The 18780-nt window shown below is 23.2% G+C and overlaps 1 protein-coding gene across 4 annotated transcripts in view; it reads right to left on the bottom strand.

The window, feature by feature from the left end:
* The window catches only part of LOC134835986 (polypyrimidine tract-binding protein 1), a 191255-nt gene that overhangs the window by 155469 nt on the left and 17006 nt on the right, over positions 1-18780 (bottom strand). For 2 of the 4 annotated variants that reach the window (XM_063851066.1, XM_063851067.1), the window contains exon 3: positions 11747-11777. The exons of 1 other annotated variant lie outside the window; for it this stretch is intronic. In XM_063851066.1, the coding sequence (XP_063707136.1) occupies positions 11747-11777 (31 nt within the window). Of the gene's footprint in view, positions 1-11746; positions 11778-18780 lie in introns of those variants that run through there. One more of the 4 variants, XM_063851068.1, reaches the window with a different exon arrangement.

Genomic DNA, 18780 nt, shown 5'->3' with positions numbered 1-18780 from the left:
TAGTGTTATTATAATAAAAGTAAAGTCAGTAGAGTCAGTTGATTCTACGGCACACAAAACTTCATGCTGGTAGGCACTCTTGTGCTCACGGATGATCCACCAAAACCACAGTTTTTTTTGTTTTCAAAGGAAAAAAAATATTTTTGGGTATTTTATTGTTGTTTGATTTCTTCTCCTTCTTTCGTTCCATAAGAGTGTTTGTTGATGCAAGTATCTTGCATACACGCACACCGATAGTCGATAAAACCGAATATATGCTAGTGGTTGTTTCATATGTAAACAAAATTCGATCGCATATAGACAAGAACAACAACGAGACTCTCTCACATATAGTTATTAATAATAATAATAAACGAACGACAATGAACGTTCTGTAGGTGTTTGTTCTTCTTTTTTTTTGTCTACGGAGCAAATCAAACACCAACAAAAAAAGGTTATGTGTGTGTCGTGAAAAGTCAATTCAATTATTTAATTTGGCTGTACGAGAGTAGAACGACTGACAGGAACGGTCATCGGTACTATCTAACTATAGATAGATATAAAACGAGAATTTAAACTTGAAACGAAAGAAAAGAATCAAATTATGATGATGATGCACATGTGCATTTCTTATAAGATTCGTTTTTTTCGTTCTTATGAAATTCTACCTGAGCTAAATTTTTTTTGTTTAAAAATTTAACAAACATTTTATTTTTTGTTTCCTTAATTAACTAAATCAAGTTAATTAGTTTGAAATACATTTTTCGATTTACATACAAATTCCAATTTAATGAATCGGTTTGGGTTCACAATATTCTTAAATATCAAAAATAACCCACTGTACAACTGGATCCCAGTGCAGATTTTAACTTCCTTAAGCTCAATACACTTGAAATTTATCCCAGTTGACATTTTAAAATATTTTAAAAAATTTTGAAAGATATTTGACCCAATGCACATTTAAAAAAATTGATAAAATTGACATTTAAAAGTTTTTTACCCAATACAAACTTTTGTCCCAGTTGACATTTTAAAACTTTTACCCAATGCACATTCAAGACTTTTGTCCCAGTTGACATTTTAAAACTTTTACCCAATGCACATTCAAGACTTTTGTCCCAGTTGACATTTTAAAACTTTTCCCAATGTACATTCAAGACTTTTGTCCCAGTTGACATTTTAAAACTTTTACCCAATGCACATTTAAGACTTTTGTGCCAGTTGACATATTAAAATATTTTTAAAGACTTTTGACCCAATGCACATTTAAAAGAGTTGATAAAATGGACGTTCAAAAGTTTTTTTACCCAATACACATTTAAGACTTTTGTCCCAGTTGACATATTAAACTATTTCCCCAAGGCACATTCAAGATTTTTGACCCAATGCACATTTTAAAAAATTGACCTAAAATTTTCGCCCCAGATGACATTTTGAAATTTTTACCCCTATTCACATTTAAGACTATGGTCCTAATGCACATTTTAGGTTTTTAACCCTGCTTAAATTTTTGTATTCGTTTTTAAGCAACTTTACTTGATAACAGTTTCGTTAAATGGGAAGTTATACGTTTTTTTGTCAAATCAATGCTGAATAATTGGTTAGACCAAGTATACAAATTTCCCGAAAAATTTGATCATCAAATTCATCACGAACGCAAATGAGTGCCAATTACAATGATGGTCCACAGGTGAGTGCGTATATGGCACGGATGAAATGAAAATTTATATTAAATAGCAGCAATTTTATACTATTGTTTCTGTTGATATCACACACAAATATTTGCATTATTTGCAATTAAATGTATTCGTGCATTGTTAAAATTCATTATTATTTATTTATTATTAAATGAAGCAGAAATACACACTCGTTTCGCTCATGACAAGTGTAATTCGATGAATTCTACTTTTTTTTTGCAACTTGTTCACTCTCTGCGATATGTGTTTATTTAGTAGAACGAAAAATTAAATAATTCTGTTTCATGCCGACTTTAATAATAATAATAATATTTTTGATATTAAAACATAGTTTGCATATTTAAGGAGATTAGTTTGCATTGCACATGTCAAAAATATTTCGTGTTTTGTGTCTAAATGATGAGAGTAGCAACATCTGCATGCAAATGTATGTGCAATTCTTACATGTTAGGGACCTTTGGTGAAATATTTTTGTTTAGAATTTTACAACAAAATATTTCGTTTAGTCCGATTTCGGAATTTATTGAACCATGATTTTGTCGAATTGAGAGCGGTTTATTGTTTCTGTAAATAGCAGCGGAGGCGGAGAATTTTTTTTGACTTTTTTTTTTCAAAAAATTTTTGAAAGATTTTTGATTCAAAAGTTGATTTAAAGCGTTACAAAGGATTTCAAGGTTAATTTTTATAAATTATTTTTATGAGAAATAAAAAAAATACTTAAAAATCTTGCAATTCAGGTACTTTTTGAGGCTCTGTTGGTAAAAATAAATTTTGTTTCACATTTTTGTACTCCTCATGACATTAGGACAGACAGATAAGACAATCGGACAAAGACTCATTTATTTCTATATAAATATATATTCAAAAAAGAATCCGATAAAAAAAGATTTTTGCATTTTTCATAATTTTAAATGATTTTTCATAAAAAAATTTAATTAGAATCGATATTAATTAAATTTAAAAAATTATTTTTAAATTTTGAAAATTTAAAATTTGGGTTCAATAACAATTAAATTAAAGTTAAATAAAATTTAAATTAAATTCAAATAATTTATTAATTAATTTAATTAAATTTAAAAAAATAAAATTAATTAAATTTAAAAAAAATAAAATTAATTAATTTAAATTTTAATGAAAATAATTTTGATTGTATTTGAATTAAATTTTTAATTAAAAAATATAGAATGAATATTTTAATTAAATTTAAAAAAAATTCAAATAAAATTTTAAAAAATTAAATTAATTTTAATAAAATAATTTAAATTTTATTTTATTCAACTTTAATCTAAATAAATAAATAATTTAATTAAAATTTCAATTAAATAAATTTTTATTTAAATATAATTTTAATTTTAAAAGATTAATTAAATAAATTTTAATACAAAATGAATAATTTAATTTTATTAAAATAAAAAAAAAATAAAATTAATTTAATTTAAATTTTTAAATATTTTAAACTTTTAAAATAAATTTTAATTAAAATTAATTAAATTAAGTTTATTATTTAATTTAAAATTTTGAAAAATTAATTCTTTATAAATCTAAATCTATTAAATTCTCCCTAATTTTTTCAGATTTTCCCTCCGCCTCCATCACTGCTCATAAACTTTAATTGATTTTTCATGCGTGTACGTGCGTTGCGTCGTCGTCATCCAGCAATCGATTATCATCCAATGTAAAATACATACCAGAAAAACTTATTTATTGTATTTTATTTATAGATACACAACACATATCAATCATGACGACGACGACGAGCGACGGCGGCGATCTATTGATGGAAATGTCACTACCGAAGCTACACACTAATTTGTCGGCATATCTACGTTTGTCGAATTATTTTATCAACTGCGACAAGCTGACAACGACGCGTTGAAGATATTTGTTCAATTACCCGCATGGTAAGCAAAAATTATGTAAATAACGAAATATTTACCTTTGGCTTTTGTTGAATGAATTTCGAGCAATTTGAACGTCGTTTCGAGCCCTTATCACTTTCCGATAAATGTTTGCTGCTCATTTGACGGCGTTATGACGGTTAATCCTTTGACAACAAATTTTTTACGGAACCGACTTACTTCCCATTGGGTTTAAATGAGAATGAGTTTCGTTTTTCAAATAATTAAACGCTCATAGGTCACATTTTTTCGCCGTTTTATCACTAATTAATGAGTCTACAACGGCAGAACGGTTTATTGTTATTATGGAAATGCACGCGATATCAAGTCACATGGGTATCGTCAATCAGTCGAGGCGAAGTTGGAGCGACTTGGCAGGACATATCTATTAATTACTTGCACAATAACTGTCTTGTAAATCATGTTGAATTGCACATAAAATATTTTTTTTTGTCTTGAACGATTTTATTTTTTCTCTATTTTTTTCATGTTCATTAATTTTAACAGCGGCATTGTATTTAATTAACTGATTCCGTGCTGGTTTCCTGCCAGGAAGAAACTTTTAAAAGACTCTCGCAGTGCAAAATGCAAGACAATGCGAAAGAAGACGTCGACGATGAAGACAATAATAAAACAGAACATGTGCCATAATTTTATGACTTTGCGAAACTTTGTCTTCTTTCGAGACAAATATCTTCGTGGTTTACCACATTTGTTCGCAAGCGACGCAGCAACAATAACTTGCATCGACAAAAAAGTTAAAAAAAAAGAAAACTTTTTTCTGAGAGAGACAATAAATTTTTTGGAATGCAACAATTTTTTCAGTGGCGGATTTAGGAAAACATTTTTTGACGAAATAAAAATAAAATAATAATATAATATAATATAATATAAAAATAATAAATATATAAATTTTATAATTTTTATTATATTATATTATTATATATTATACCATATCATTATTATTTTATATTATATTATATTATTACATTATAATATTATTTTATAATTATAATAATATATTTTTTAAAAAATTTTATATATTAATAATATTAGCACTCACGTACGAATTTTAAAAATTGAGCTGGAAAATTGGCCCAAAAAAATTTATTTCTACTCCCAAAAAATTCAATTTAAGCCCTAATATTATAATATATAAAAAATTTTTATAAAATATCTTATTATAATAATAAAATTATTTAATGTAATAATATAATATAATATAAAGTTATATTAAAATAATAATAATATTGTATAATATATTAAATATAATATAAATAAAAATTTATATATTTATTATTTTTATATTGTATTACATTAATATTTTATTATTATTTAATATTATATACATTTTTTAATTCAATTTTTTAATATTAAATATTAAAAATTCGAACATTTAATTCTACAAATAATTTAAAAATTATGAATATAGTAAAAAATCTTATAAAAAAGGATTTTTGGCAAAAATTTGAATGATAATTTAAATTATAAAATATATGTTCCAATTTTTGATATTTACTATTAAAAAATTATATATTGTATAAAAATATTATAAATTATACTATATTATATAATACTATACAATTATACATTGTCATTAAAATTATATAATTATATTTTATAAATTTATAAATAATATATGATTATATAATATAGTATAGTAGTTAAAGTTATACTACATATATTGGATCTTCAAAGAAATTTTAAAAAAACCTTTTAAAAAACTCTTCTTTAGGCGAATAAATTTAATATATCCATTTTTTGTCTCCCCCCCCCCTCGGATTTTGTCGAAAAAAATTCAGGGGGAAAAATAAAAATTAAATATAAAATACAAATATTTTTGACATATTTTGGAATTTTTATATTAAAAAATCATGAAAAATTACTGTTTATGGTAAAATTATACAAAAAAACTAAAGAAATTTGCTTAATTACGACATTTTCTATTGAAATGTTGAAAAACATTTTTTTGAAAGTCACGTGACCAAAATTATTTTTTTTCAAAAATTTTTATTTTGGGAGATTTTGTTGATTTTTCTTTACTTTTAAGTTCAAATTTTAAAATAATAAAAACTAAAATTAAATAAATGTTAAGAATCAACGTTTAACGTCTAAAAACGTTAAAAAATTACAAACAAAAAATTCAAAAATATTTATTTTTTAATTCCCCCCCCCTCGAGAAAATCCTCATGGGACAAAAAATGAAAATATTAAATTTATTCGCCTTATGAAAAAAATTTAATATGTAATTTTTATTTTATTTTTTTTTTATAAAGAAGAGTTATTAACGTGTGTTTCTTTTAAAATTTCTACATAAAATTTATAAGTATAATATATAATAGAATATATAAAAGTTTTCAAAAAATAAAATTTTAAATTTCAAAATCTATTCTTTCTATTAGATTGGTACTTTCTTTAATTTTTCTTTACTTTTAAGTAATATATAAACTAAAATTAAATAAATGTTAAGAATCAACGTTTATAATAATATTAAAAAATTAAAAAAATATTTTTTACGAATATTTATTAATTTCCCCCCCCCCCCCTCGATTTTTCTATAATTTTATTCATAAAAAAAAATTAAATTAAATTAATTATTACAAAATTCATATAAAATTGTTAAAATCCATCACTGCCCCGAAGAAAAATCGATAGTTTTCATGAAAACCGCTCGAGCGAACCAACTTCAAAGAAAAAATTATTACACATGTACTAATTATTGTAAAATTAGCAAATGTTTTGTCTCGCGGTCATTTTATGCCAACAATTTTCCACAACAAATGAGACCACATACATGACACAAGCACACACGCATCGCTCTCCAGGCTCTTTTTGATGATGATTCTGATCAAAAACAAAAAAAAATCGTTGAAATGTCACACACACACACACACACCGACAATTGTTGTACAAATATTTGTTTTGTGTGTTATTTTTGCCAAACCGACAACAGAGGAGGACAGGAAGTACAACAACAACAAAAAAATATTGATATATAAAAAATTGCTGGAAAATTGTTAAAATAATGTGTAATGTTCGGAGAAAAGTCCCGCAGCCAAACATTGGAATTGGAACATTGCATTCGATGTAATGTTGTGAGGAATTCCGAGAAAGTAAGTTGTCGTTGTTTTGTGAGCCATTCCATGAGTGATTGCAAAATAGCTCTTTTCAAACAAATTCCTTCCTTTGTAGCTTTGTGTTCGTTTCGCATTTATTAATAAAATCAAAACACCTGCTGATTTGAATTCTCTGTCGTCTCTCTCTCCGTTTCTCATTAGGTCTCTATGGCGCTCGGCATGCGAAGAAATGCACAAATGCAGCGTATACTTAGTTTATGATAATAATCATAAAATTAATAATAAAGTTTTAATTAAAAACTAAGCCCAACTGGATGCAAAAATGGTGAAACGAACAGCGATGAATTGTGAACACACCTCTAGGGTGCAAGACATGAAAGACGATATCCATAGAGTGAGTTCTTGATTGTGAAAAAATAATATCTCGCAAAAAAAAAATATAAAAAATAAAAATTATTAAATTTTTTTGTCACTTTTAAAAAAATTATTTTATAGAATTGTGTTAAAAAATTAGTTTTGTTATTTTTGGATTTTATTTTATTTTATTTTTATTTTTTTTTGATAAAATTTTTAATAAACATAAACCAAAGCCAAAAAATAAAGTAAAATTTTTTATCCAAAAAAATAATTTATTTATTCATTAATTAATTAATTTATTTATTTATTTATTAATTTATTACAATAAAAAAAAAAATAACAAATAAATAAAAAAATATTATTAAATGATTAATGAAAAATTTAGTTCAATCGAATTTATTATTATTTTTTTAATTTTATTTTTTTAAATTTATAAATCTAATTATTAAAGATTTTCATATTATTTTTGAATAATTTAATTATTTAAAAAAATTTTTTTTTAATTTTTAATTTTTTACGATTATTTTTTTAAAAAATTAAAATAAACACAGATAAAAAACACATAAAAAAATTAAAGAATATTAAAAAAATATTTGAAAAAAATATAAAAAAAAATGTATAAATAACGTTTTGAAGTTTTAAACTTCTTAAATAATTTTTATATTTTTCAAAAAAAAAATAAAAAATAAATAAATAAAGTAAATAAACAAACTATAAAGTATGAAACAAGTCAACTCCTTGGAGAATGCATTAAGTAGCGCCAAAAAGTATAAAAATTTAGGCAATAATTATTAATTTGAAGTATATCTATTTTTATTTTTGTTCAGACTGCAGACGAAGCCCAAATTTTTAAATTTAAAATTAAAATGACTTCAGCTTAAAAGTTCTGGTAAAAAGTAAACTTCAAATCATAATTATTTGGCACAAATTTTTATATTTTTTGGCGCGCAATTTTTTCAGTTCTCCTCGGAGCTGACTTGTTTCATACTTTATAGTTTTTTTTTATTTTTTTATTTATTATTTATTTTTTTTTTTTTGAAAAATATAAAAATGATTTTAGAAGTTGAAAACTTCAAAAATTTTTTTTTTTATATTTTTTTTTAAATATTTTTTTTTTTTTTTTAATATTTTTTAATATTTTAATTTTTTTAATTTTTTTTTTTAATTTTTTAAAATATTTTTTAAAATTTTTTTTTTAAATTTAAAAATTTAAAATTTTTAACTTTTTTCAAAAATTTTTTTTTTTTTTTTAACATTTTTTATTATATATTTTATTTATTACTATTTTTTTATTTATTGCAAATTATGACTAACAAGTCCAAACAAATTTAATCTAATTTAATATTTCGATTATTTCCAGCTTGCAAAACACAAATTTTTCACACTGAATTTCACAAAGCACAAAACAACTGAGGTTCAGATAACAAAACTCCAACTATATGAAAAATTTATCGCAAAAAAAACTCGTCGTAAAAGTTTTGAATTGTTTAAAAAAAAATAAAGGAAAAACGGAAATATCATTTTTCTTTCGTTTTTATCGCTAGTTTTTACTTTTTAATGGCAGTGTGAAATAAAATAAAAATAAATTGCAGAGCAAAAAGATATTTATGTTAACGGATTAAATTTCAATCAAAAACGTTTTGTTTCACACATTTTCGCCGCGGCATGAACAAATGAGGCCACTAATGTTCATTTCATTAACAAAACGTTTCCTTCGGGGAAAACATCTCCATAAATAATTTACTCGCACACTGAAAATATATGGAAGAATTAACGCAATAAAAGTGGTAACAATATGATGTGAAAAAAATTTTATATTTTTTGAGTCAGTTAGTCAGGATATCAGGAAGGAAGTGGAAAAATATACGCACGCACTGAATAAAAGGTGCCTAGATTTTTAATCCCTTTTTCTACGAATGAAACTCAATGTTTGTTGAGCAAAAAATGATTATCTACGGTATTTAACTTAAAACTTTTTTCTGCAAAAAAAAAAAAAATGTAGAAAAAAGCAATAAATAAATAATTTTTAAAGTTTTTCACAAACAATCAAGTGCTTTTGTCATCCGCACGTTAAATCCGCCGTAAAATTTTGTGTTTATTTAAAATTAGAGAGAAAATAAAGGATTATTGTATTCCGTTTATCATACAATTTACTTTTAGACTGATAAAAAGCGAGTGAGATGATTGAAGAATAAGGGCGCGTTCTTTGCAAACAACAGAAAAAAATTGTTTGGTTTCGAAATTTATGGCATACATAAAAGATGAGGAGAAACTTTTTTAAGCCCCAAACAAGAAAACTAACAACAGGAACAAATTTTGCGCATGAATTTTTGATGGATGCTCGACAAAAGAATCGGAAATTACTACGGTAACAATACTCGTTAATTAACGGGAGATAATGTGAAGTGAAGTGAAGGATTATGGGAATTTTTGAAGAATTTTCGTTTAATTTTTTTTTTTGCTGTTCTTTGGTTGGGGATCAACATAAAAATGTTGTTGAAAAAGGAAGGCTGTTAATAATTAATCAGAAAATTGGTTTATGGCCCAAGAAAAAATATTTAATAAACAAAATTAATAAAGAATTCGAGGTAATTTGTTGAAAGGAGGGTTGATTAATTTTTTAAAAATTCAAGTTAAAATTAATCAGGTTCAAAATTAATCTTTAATTATTTAGTAATTTTGATTTAAATGATTAAATATTTTTTTAGTGAATTATTTTCTATGATTTGCTGGAAGGTGTTTTAAATTTTAAATGGAAGAAGGTAAAATTATTTATTTTATTATTTAACTAATTTTTTTTAAATAAAAATAATTTTTTTTAAAGAGATTTTTTTTTTTAAATATCATCAAAAATTAAAAAAATAATACTAAATATATTCAAAATTAAAAATATATTAAAACTTTCAATTTTTTTTATTAATTTGCATTTTTAATTGATTTTTTGATATTTTTTAATTTATTTTTAATTTTTTTTTTAAATTTACTATTTTATTTTTTGTATTTTTTAATTTTTTTATTTTTTTTTTAATTTTATTTTTTTTATTTTTGATATTATTATTAATATTTAAAAAAATAAAATTATTTACTTATATCGTTTTATTTTGATTTAGGTCAAATTTTAATTATCCTAAATAATATAAAAAATAATTAAAATAATAAAAAATTTTTTTAATTTTAATTAATTTAATTTTTTTTATATTATTTAATAATTTTAAATTAAATATAATTTTTTCATTTATTAATATTTTTTTACAATTAAATTTTTTTTTTAAATATTTTTACTTTATTTTATAAATAATTTTTTTTTCAAATTAATTCAATTTTTGTTAATTTTTAAATTAGAAAATTATTTTAAAATGTCTTTCTAAAATAAATAAAAATAAAATTATTAATTAAAATTTTTTTTATTATTTTGTGAATTTGCATTTTTTAATTTATTTTTTTTTTCAATTATTTTTTTTTTTAATTTAATAATAATTTTTATTTTTTTTAATAATATTTTAATTTTGTTTAAAATAATTAAAAATAATTTTTCAAATATTTTTCAATATTTTTTATTATTATAAATAAAATATAATAAAATTAATTTAAATATTTTAAATTAAATAAATATCTTGAATAAATTTAAATAAATTTTCCATATTTTCAAATATATATTATTATTCTTTTTTAACATTAAAAAAAGTCCAACGAAATTACATTCAAAATCAACCACAAAACCATCATTAATCTCCCTTTTCAATTTTTTCCATTACAATTTCCTTTTATTATTTCCTTGCACATCCATGCCACAAAACGTCATCCACAATCTTGCATTTTTCACACTAAAAAAAAGTGTTCGTGACACGATAACTGATGATGCGAATTTATCTTGCATTCATTTGTTGATGACACTCGTCTCATTGAATGTTTAATTAAACGAGAGGTCACTCTTTCTACAATTTTCACTCCGCCAACCATTTCCAATTAACTCAAGTCGCTTCTTGAGAAACTTCTTCCGAACTCATTAAAAATGATACAAATAATTAACTCTTTTATTTTTTTTATCGCACAAGCACTTAAAACCTTGTTTGCAAATCTGATGATTTTTTTTTCATGAAAGGAAGAAAAAAAAACTGAAAATTTCGCACACGAAGGAGGAAGAAGCGCAAAAAAAAACACTAGAAGGAAAACACACCGATACCTTAATTAATTAATTAATTAAAAGTATAACTTTACAAATTGAAGAGCAAAGCTGAAGGTATTGAAAGAAGAAGGCAAACTGGGGATAGGAAAGAGATAAAACTTTAGAGAATATTGTCTTACACATTTTCTACGGTACACACGGAAAAATTACATAAAAGAGGTAAAAATTTGCATGCTTTCTTGTTTAATCTTTAATTACATGTGTTGTGTTGTGTTCTGAAATGTGACTTGATTGAAAGTCTTCGCTAAATATTTGTTTTATTTTTTTTTATTTACACAGGAAAGAATACAAGAAAAATACAAACAAATTTTTTAATTAATAAGCCATTTCAGCAGCAACGTCATCAAAAAAAAAAAAAAAAAGTTTGCAAAAGAGACAAAAATAAACAGAAAATTAGAGAAACGTGAGAATTTACTTGCAAAGTTTTATTTATTTAATTTTTTTTTTTAAAGAAATCAAAGAGTTTGAAAGATTTTTTTTAGTAAAGATTTTAAAAGAGATAGAAAAGTTTAGAATTAGATGAAAAAAAGTGAAATAAAATTAAAAACGTACCTTTGGTTGTGCAGGAATGGAGCAGAGACTCCTGAAAATAGAAAAGAAAGAAAAAAATAATAAGAGCTGTATAGAGAGTGAAGAAAGTGCAATGAAGAAATTAGTGCAATGTATAAATTTTAATTTTAAAATGAAAAGTGTCTTTTATGAAATTTGAATAATTTTGTCAATTATTGTAATTAAAAATTTTAGTAATTAACAAATTTTGCAAGGCATGACGAGATTTTGTATGAATAGTTTGGAAAGACTCGTTAGTAAGATAAGAGATTGATTTCTTGTGTATGTGTGTCTGAGCGTGGTAAAGAAAATTATTATGGAAAAATCTTTTGAAGATTGGATGTGAGAAATTTATGTTTTAGCAAATAATTTGAGATAAATTTCGTTTTTGGTAAAATTAAAATTATTTTTTTTTTAAATTTAATTAATGTAAATTTAATTTAATGTTTAATTTAAATTTATTTTTAAATAATTTATTTTTTTAATGTTAAATTTAAAATTTTTTTAAATAGTTAATAAGTTAAGTAAATTTTATTAATTTTTTTTAAATTAAATAATTTTTAAAAAATATTTTTTAAATAATTATAATTTTTTTTAATAAAAAATTAATTTTATAAATACTAACAATTCTAACAAATAATTAATTTTTTTTAATTTAATAATTTTAAATATTTAGCTTTTCATTTTAAATTATTTAATTTATTAAAATTTTTAAATTATATTAAATTTTATTTTCAATACAATTTTTTTATTAAATAATTTTATTTTTTCATAATATCGAATTAAATATTTTTTAAAATGGTTTTTTAATTTTAATTTTAAATTTTTAATTTTTCATTAAATAATTAAATAATTTTAATTAAATAAATTTTTATTTATTTTTAATTTATTTATTATAATTTCACTTTTTTATATAAAAAAAAATATTTTTTTCAATAGTTATAATTCTAAATTAATAATTAAATATTTTTAGTAAAAATTTATTATAAAATAATTTTTTAATAAACTTTTAAAATTTTTATTTAAATTTTAATTTTTTATAAATTAATTAATTAAATTTTATTTTTTTTTTTTAAATTAAAAAAATAAATTTTAAATTTTTTTAATTAAATTCAATTTTAATTTTAATTTTTTTTTTAAAAAAAAATTAATTATTTATTTTTTTTAAATTATTTTATTTAAAAATTTTTTCGGCCCAAATTTATTTATTTATTTTTGTTCAATAAATTGATTAAAAGACGATGCGAAACATAAACTTCTTACAAATTTAAAAAAAACACGAACCCACATAATTCAAACACACAAGAAAGAGAGAAGAGATGAAGAAGAGAGCAGAACAGAAAAAAAACTTTTCAAAAGCTTTGAGGGATTAGAAAAGATTATTTTTGAAGTTTCATGCGTAGAAAAGTAAAAATAGATACTTATCAACAATTCATTGAAAATATCATGAAAATATACACAAAATTATCTAACGAATCAAAAGTTACTAAACTACAAAGGAAAACAAAATTTTTCAAAAGAAACGAGGAGATGAGGAAGACTTATTATTATTCGTTAAAATACCTTCAAAAAATTTCATCATTAATAATTTTCGTTAGTTTATTTAAGGCCTGCAGAAATGACTTGCAAACTTTAATTTTAAAGATGATGTTGTTAAAAAATTAGCCCTTAACCTTTTTAATTTTTCCTTTATTTACAGGAAAGTTTTCTTCTTGCGCGAAGATAAAAGAAAATCTGTGAATTTTTTTTTCTAAGTGAACGAACAATGCTGGCTGTTATCATAATTTGTTTAGTAAGTGAAAACGATTTACCGTGCCATCTTCCATTATTAAGCCTTTTAACTTATTTTTTTTTTGTATTTCTTCTAAAGAAACAAAAAAAAAGTTGCTAAAGAAAAGATTTTTCAGTTGGTTTTTGTTGTTTAGGAAGTTTTTTGTGTGGATTGTGTTGAAAAAGCATCAATGAGGGAAAAATAAAAGGAAAGTTAATAACAGAATTAAAGGGCAGGAGAAGCTTTTTCGCTTGCGGAAGTGAAAAAAATTTTTTTTTCAAATAATTTTTTAAAAGGGGCATGCAAAGATTTTTTTCGGATGATTGATGAGAAAAAAATCGACCATTAGAGTCAAATTTAGATAAAAAAGTAAAAAAAAATCCTTACCTTATTTTTTTTATTTATTTTCTAACTTATTCTTTTTAGAAAAGAATCAAAAAGTCAAACAAAACAAATTTTATGCAAAAAAGAAACCTTAACAATGCCACAATAATAGTTTTTAGAAGCTCATATCAGATGCGGCTCAAAGGTAAACAAAGAAGGTGCAAAAAAACGGTAATCCAATACAAACGCTTAGTTAAGGTAAATATTTGTTTGTTAGAGCATCTTATGCGAAAAATAAAAAGGATATGGCAGCATATGTGAGAAAATGAAGAAAATCCTTTAAATACACATTTGACAGAAATAGCTTAAAATTGTTGCTTTTAGAAAAAAATTTCTTTTCTTCACTGAAATTTTCTTTGTGTGAAGATAAAAGAAGAATGGCTTTCTATTTGTACTTTTTTCTGTTGACCAATTTCCTTTCAAACTCTTTTTTTTTGTCTTTTTTTTATAGTTCACGAGGATTTATGTGTCTGACCATTGATAAAGATAAATATTGATTTAGAAAGGAAAGATGGATCAGATGAAAGTTTTTTTCCGAGAAATGCTTAGAAACGATTGGATAATAAATTAATTGATCCCTAAAGGGGATTTTCTTGTGACATATTGAATTTGTGAATGGCGATGACAGGTGAGGAATTTTTATTTGTAATTAAATTAACAAAGGAATTAATTGTTTTCTTTTATAATTAAATTAAAATTTTATATTTTTTTAAATTTAGAAATCAAATTTAAAATTATTTAAAATAAATAATTAATAAAAAGTTAAAAAATAATTAAAATTTTGCTATTTAATAATTTTTTTATATTTTTTCATATTTTATTAATTTTTTAAATTATTATTTTTTATTTTTCAATTTAATTAAGATTTCCATGAATACCTTAAAAATTTTTTGGAAACTTTGATAATTTATATAATTTTTTTTTTATTAAAATAAAATAAATAATTAATTAATTTTTGTATAAAATTTTATTTTTTTTTTACTTTTTTTCTTTTGTTTAATTTTTTTTTCAAAAATTTAATTTTTTTTTAATTTTTTAATTAAAAATGAATTTATTTAAAAAAAAAATATTAAAAATTAATTCTTTATTATTTCTTTAATTTTAATTTAACTTTTTTTAATTTTTAATTTTTAAGTTTGAGTATTTTTTTTTAAATTTAGAAATTAATAATTTTTTTTATGATAAAATTAAATTATATTTTTTGAATGTAAAAATTTAATTTAAATTAATTGAAAACATTTAATTAATGAAAAAAGTAATTAATTATTTTTTTTATTTATTTTATATTTTATTAATTTAATTTAATTTTATTATTTTTTTTTATAAAATTTAATTTAAAAAAATTTTTTTTTCAAATTTAATTTTGATTTCTAAAAATTTGTGAAAACTTCAAAAAAATTATAAAATTTTTTTTAAATCAAAATAAAAATATTTAATTTATTAAAATAAAAATTTCAATATTTTAAAATTTTTATATAAAATTTTATTTTTTTTTTTTGAATTAATTAATTTTTTTTTTTAATTTTAAATTTTTAATTTTTTTATGATATAACCTCAAAAAATTAAAGAATTTTTTTAAAAATAAAATAAAAATAATTAATTCATTAATTTATTTTAATTTTTTCAATTTAAATTTAATTTTCAAATTTTGATGAGTAACGTTATAAGTCAAAATTTATAAAAAAAATCTCAAAAAATCATGAAAAACGAAAATTTTAAACAAACAAGACACATTTAAAGACCAACTTCAAAACATCTTCAACTTTTCGAAGAAACCGCCCAAAAATTATTTTTAAAATTTCCTTTAAGTTACCCTTAAAAACCATTAATCCCGAAATTTCCTTCCTTTAACCACCCCACGGACTTCCTTCGGAAAATCCTTTCATTCATAGCTATAATTAATTAAATATTGACCACAATTCCCATCAATTTTGCAAAACTAAACTGGAACGCGCCGCCGCCATTGCCTCGCTGCAGAGAGTAATTAATAATAACCATTTTCCATCAAAAGGATTACCAAAATTAATTTATCTTTTTTCACCGTGCGTTCACTCACTCCAACTTGAGTAGCAAAGTAGCACTTCACGAAGGAGGAGCGGGAGATAAACTTAAAATGGATTAAGATTCATTGACGTAATTGATTTTGGGTGAATCGGAAAATTGTCTTTTCAAAGGCACTTTATTATTGCGGAGCATTTATCGTTTTAATTAAATTTTGCTCGTTTAATTATTAACAAACACAAATCTTTGACACACAAGTCATCGACAATGTCATCTTCCTAATTTACCGTTTTATTGACAAAATTTCTCTCTATCTGCATATTTTGCCAAAAAAATTTTCAGAGAGAGATATTTAATTGATTGAATCTTCAAATGGATCTGGCACAGAGAAATTTTCGGACATGAGAGGATTTTTCCTGCAATGAATTTCATCAAATATTGACAAATTGTTACGCATTCTTCCTTTTTCAATTAATTTTGAAGCAATTTTCAAACAAACTCTCTCTTTGCCTCTGACAAAGAAGGTTCTGGATAAATGATCTGTGGTTATGATTACAATACGTTGGTTTCACGTTGGCTGCTGGATTTCAAATTAATTGCACTTACGGTCAGGTTTTTTTTGTGTTTCGTTACACAAAGGGATCACAAGAAATTAATTTAAATCCTTCGTCACTCACCTGGAAAGAAATTCAGAGAAAAAAAAATAATTAATCACGTATCGAACTTTAGAGAATATCGGCAAAATGTGGTTTCTCATATCAATATTTCATTCTAATTTTTTTTTACATTTACTGAAACCGCATGGTTTAACACACACAGAATGTCACCGCATTTTCACTATCACGTCATCGCACTTATCGTATAACAACGAAAAAAAAAAATAATACACAAATCTAGCTGCTTTGCGATCAATACTGCCGTGTCACTGGATGCACATAACAACAACAACAACGCTCGTTCACAATGAATGTCGTCATTCAACTCGTTGTAGTTTTATTGCATTTTGTAGGAAGAAATGTTGGTAAGGATTGGCGTCCGTTGACAAAGACGTGTTTAAAATTTAAATCAGAAGAAAATTTGAACTGGGTTGAAAAATTATGATATGCGATCTGTTCAGAAACTTCAAAATGTGCATTGGGGCGATGTTTAGATTTATAGAGTATTTATTTGACTTTAGTTTGTTCTTTTTTGACGATTCAATCTTTTCTTTTAACAGTTATAAAGTAATAGTTAAAAGTAAAGATCGAATCGTTAAAAAAGAACAAACTAAAGTCTAAAATCGAAGCAATGTTGGATCTCAGAAATCTCTGTGATTCAACGTCAAATATCGAATAATCTAAATCATCGCCCCAATGCACATTTTGAAGTTTCTGAACAGATCGCATCATAATTTTTCAACCATGTTTCAACCAAGTCTCTTTGATTCGACTTCCAATATTCGATAATTTCAAATTTCGCCCCAATTCACATTTTCACATTTCAGTAAGCTTCGTTTAACGGAAATAGACTAAAATCGTGTTATGGAAGACATCTTTAAAAAAAATGTTCCTTATTGATTGCATTCAAGAATGTTCAATGCTCAACGCTTCCATCATGATGTTTTTCTAACTTTTTTTCCATCATTAATATGTTTTTTGATGTATATTTTAGCATTTTATGATGTTCTTCGAAGTATCATAAAATTCATCAAGTTTTAACTTGAACGTATCCGATGGAAAAAATTTCAGAAAAAAATCATGATGTAAGCGATGAGCATTCTTAAATGCACCCAATGTAGAGATCTGACTCGGGTTATAGTCGACAGATACCAATGTTAAAAACGAACTAGTTTTGCTCAAATTCCAGTTTAAATATGGTCAATTTCACAAACTCAAAAACGATCATAAATTCAATCCCTTCAACCAATGGCTGCATCAGTTAATTGGAGAATCTCTTCTGGTTGACCATTGTACCCCAATATTGTTGTTGTTGTATTTCTTTCCATCATTTACGATGATATTGCGACGGTTTTTCGGTTAGTTCGTTTAATATCACTTTTTTATATACTTATTTCGTTTATCACATATTGCTTTGCCTTAACTTTAAAAATCTCCAAACTATCATAGTCTTTAATATCACATATCACAGTCATTTTGTTAAAATAATTCAATCCTTTATGCCACACAGAGTCGTATATTGCACTTCTTGGAACTCTTAATTGTCCTCTGTTTCTTTAATGGTTAAGGCTTTGAAGTCTCGTAAGTTTATTACTTATGTTAGCTTTCAAAAATTTCTAATGGATTAGATATCTTGCCTTTAATAGTTAAGCGTCCTTTTCTTTGGCTCAACATTTGAATTCCCCAAATATCAATTTCTGATATTGAATTAAACTTGATATTTTCTTTTGGCGACAATTTTAATCTAACTTTGATATATGTTAACTTTTTTAACAACCAAATAGCTCATCCTGAGTTTTTACCTAAGATTTCAGGTTCAGCTTCTCAGGTTCATTAATTGGCTAAATTATTACTTGAACTTCAAACGTTGTATAATTTTTAAGCTTCAATGAGTACTTCAACGACAATTACTTCAAATGATTAGTTCGATGTTACCAATTTGGATCTTTGAAAAGGCGATGGAAGATGATGTTATTAGAAGTATAGGTTCAAACCTTTGACTTCAGGTTCAAATCTCAAACTTATAGAGTATTTAAGAGTTTCTATTGGTCGGGATTGGCTTTGGGCTTTGCAAGGGTGTCAACTGTTCGGATTACGTTTTCAATTTTGAACTTTTAAATGGGATTCCGCATATAAAGGCTTTTCCCCATGATCGAGTAATTTAAATGTTAGATTTCATTGAACAGTTGAGAAGTTAATAAACGAAAATCTATCATCCATAATAT

This window comes from Culicoides brevitarsis, chromosome 3, assembly GCF_036172545.1.
Source record: "Culicoides brevitarsis isolate CSIRO-B50_1 chromosome 3, AGI_CSIRO_Cbre_v1, whole genome shotgun sequence".
In the NCBI taxonomy this organism is placed as follows: Eukaryota; Metazoa; Arthropoda; class Insecta; order Diptera; family Ceratopogonidae; genus Culicoides; species Culicoides brevitarsis.
Note: the sequence above shows the minus strand (reverse complement) of the source record. Positions and strands in the feature narration are given on the sequence as shown.